We start from the raw sequence: 2,390 nt of genomic DNA on the forward strand, positions 1-2,390 counted from the left end.
ATTTAAACAAAAAGCGCGAACGTGATCAAACTGTAAACAAAATATCAAAGTTGAACAAGTTTAAAGCGAATTGCAATTAATAGAAACACCTAGGTGCAGTTTGATTTGCAGTCATTTTTATACAAAACCATTGTAAAAACGAGTCCAACATGAAGTTACGCGTTCGGAAGTCGGAGTACCAGCGTTCATATGCAAAACCAAGCGACGAATATATAAAAACGTTGTATCGCGATCAAGTAACTTATAGATCACAACGTCGAGAAAAGGAACAGGAGCATTTCAAGTTTAAGTGGGAATCGGAAAGCAGTGATTCAAAAAGCGACAAGGGGAGTGACAACCAAGATTGCAATGACAACAACACGTAAGTTGCATTTTAAAATAATTTTATTAGCAATTCTTTACAAACTAATTTATATATAACTTTACAAAGAAATCTGGAAGTTGAAAGTATCGAAGCTGTTGATAGACTCAGCGGAGGAGAAAACTCTGAAAAAGAAATGGAAGAAGTAGAATCTGCAGAACAAAATAAGGGTAGGTCATAGGTGTTGTATATAAATACAGGCATACAAGATACAGCTATGATTACACATGTCGAAATGTGTGTTTTTCAAACTGGGGATTTCATAATAAACAGGGGTTGCCAGAAGTATACAAATCTTACACAAAGTGTTGCGGAAAATTTCAGAAAATGAAAAAAGTTTGTGAAACTCATATTTAGTTAGTGCCCAGACTCATTTTTTTACTAATTCTATGCATTTACCAACTAACTTATTTATAAGGTTTTAATGTTACTTTATTAACAGCAACAAATAAGATTAAAAATTCGGAACGAAATTCTCGAGTAAAAAGTCGGAGTTCTACGAGATGTAAATCAAGAGAACGAAGCACGAGTGCTAAGCCTCCCTTTGTTAGTTATGGCTGGGCAGATGAACAACTAGAAACTGGGAGAAAAAAGACACATAACGTACAAGCACCAAGGAAATCTGTAAGCAAAAATGATAGCTATAAGATAAGATATCTATATTAGAATAATAAAGAATCATGGTGAAAATTCAAACTTTTTAAAATGTATGAAAAAGATAGGAATTGACTCTATTTAAATAAAATACTGTTGGTGAAAGTAATTGGAAAAATATATATCTCTATCAAACCGTTACCTCTGAATTTATTAGCACCTGATGTGAGATACAGAAGGCTTATTGAAACAGTAAAAATGATGTAAATTCGTTCTGCATGGTACAGGTACATGTTGCTGCATTAAAGAGACAAAGTTACATGGAAAAGCTGAAAGAAAAGAAGTTACGAAGTGCTAGCCGAGCATCATCTATATTAAACGTTCCAGTACTGCAGGTTACTTTTTGCTTATATGGTTATCTCTTAGTTTTTTTTGTAACATGGTAGGGCTAAGGGGTTTTAATGTAGGTGCACTATTTCATTTACTTAATGGCAGCTTATGATTACAAGGAGTATGTTTTTTTTTTGAATTACAGCTTTAACCACTTGGCTGCAGTAGATGCAGTTTTGCAAAGTTCCAACTGTTATGCAGCATAAACTCATTATTTTTAATGTGTACTGCTTCACGATTTTGCGTGTTATCTTTTTTCTGATTTGAAGACCTTTTTTGTAAATATGGTGATAGGTGTTTAGATTCTGCAATTTACAGAATAAAACATCACATTTTATTTCCACAGAATAAAGCATCAGATTCATCAGCGTGGCAAACAGAATATCAACGATGTTTTTCCAGACAGTCGGAACGACCGGAAACCTCAAACAGCAAAAGATCTGGTCGGAAATCAAAGCAGTCAAGAAAATTGAAACGAGTTTGACATTGTTTGCATTTCCAGAAGATGGCACCAAATTTTATTGCGTCCTTTTAACATTTTATAGATATTTCATAGTTTATATACAGACACATTTTACTGTAGAAGTCCTTTTAGCATTTACCTCTAATTTTAAAAGGATTATTTTTTGCTGCTATGGTATGGTTTTATATTGAGGTGAAAAAACATTTGCCAAACTAATAAGATCTTATAAGGAATTTCCCATTGTTTATGTTGTGCATAGCAAGAGTAATAGTTTATTAATAACAATGTACTTTCTATTCTGTAAACCAAAACGGAGAAACTAAGACTTTTAACAGGTTTGTGGCCTACATAAAATATCTGATCAACAAAAATGTCTGAAATAATAAAGCAAAAAACATAAATGGTAAAAAAATAAGTCATAAATACAGTAAAAATAATCATTATTATCCTGATAAAGGCTGTTGTTTTACAATAAAAAACCCTTAAAGAAAGTTTATCACTACAAAATGCCTGGAAGCAACAACTTATTTTTAAACTGCAACTAGTGCTGGTGTGACAGACGTTTCAAATACAACACTAATA

At 32.6% G+C, this 2,390-nt stretch overlaps 1 protein-coding gene across 1 annotated transcript; it reads left to right on the forward strand.

The window, feature by feature from the left end:
• Nucleotides 1-20: 20 nt before the first annotated feature.
• On the forward strand, nucleotides 21-2,097 carry LOC100183902 (centriole, cilia and spindle-associated protein). Its single transcript, XM_002125239.5, has 5 exons — nucleotides 21-361; nucleotides 431-531; nucleotides 804-985; nucleotides 1,243-1,350; nucleotides 1,692-2,097. Exons 1-5 carry the CDS (start codon nucleotides 150-152, stop codon nucleotides 1,827-1,829), a joined length of 741 nt encoding a protein of 246 aa, XP_002125275.1. The 5' UTR covers nucleotides 21-149; the 3' UTR covers nucleotides 1,830-2,097.
• The last annotated feature ends 293 nt before the right edge of the window (nucleotides 2,098-2,390 follow it).

Source organism: Ciona intestinalis, chromosome 11 (assembly GCF_000224145.3).
Source record: "Ciona intestinalis chromosome 11, KH, whole genome shotgun sequence".
In the NCBI taxonomy this organism is placed as follows: Eukaryota; Metazoa; Chordata; class Ascidiacea; order Phlebobranchia; family Cionidae; genus Ciona; species Ciona intestinalis.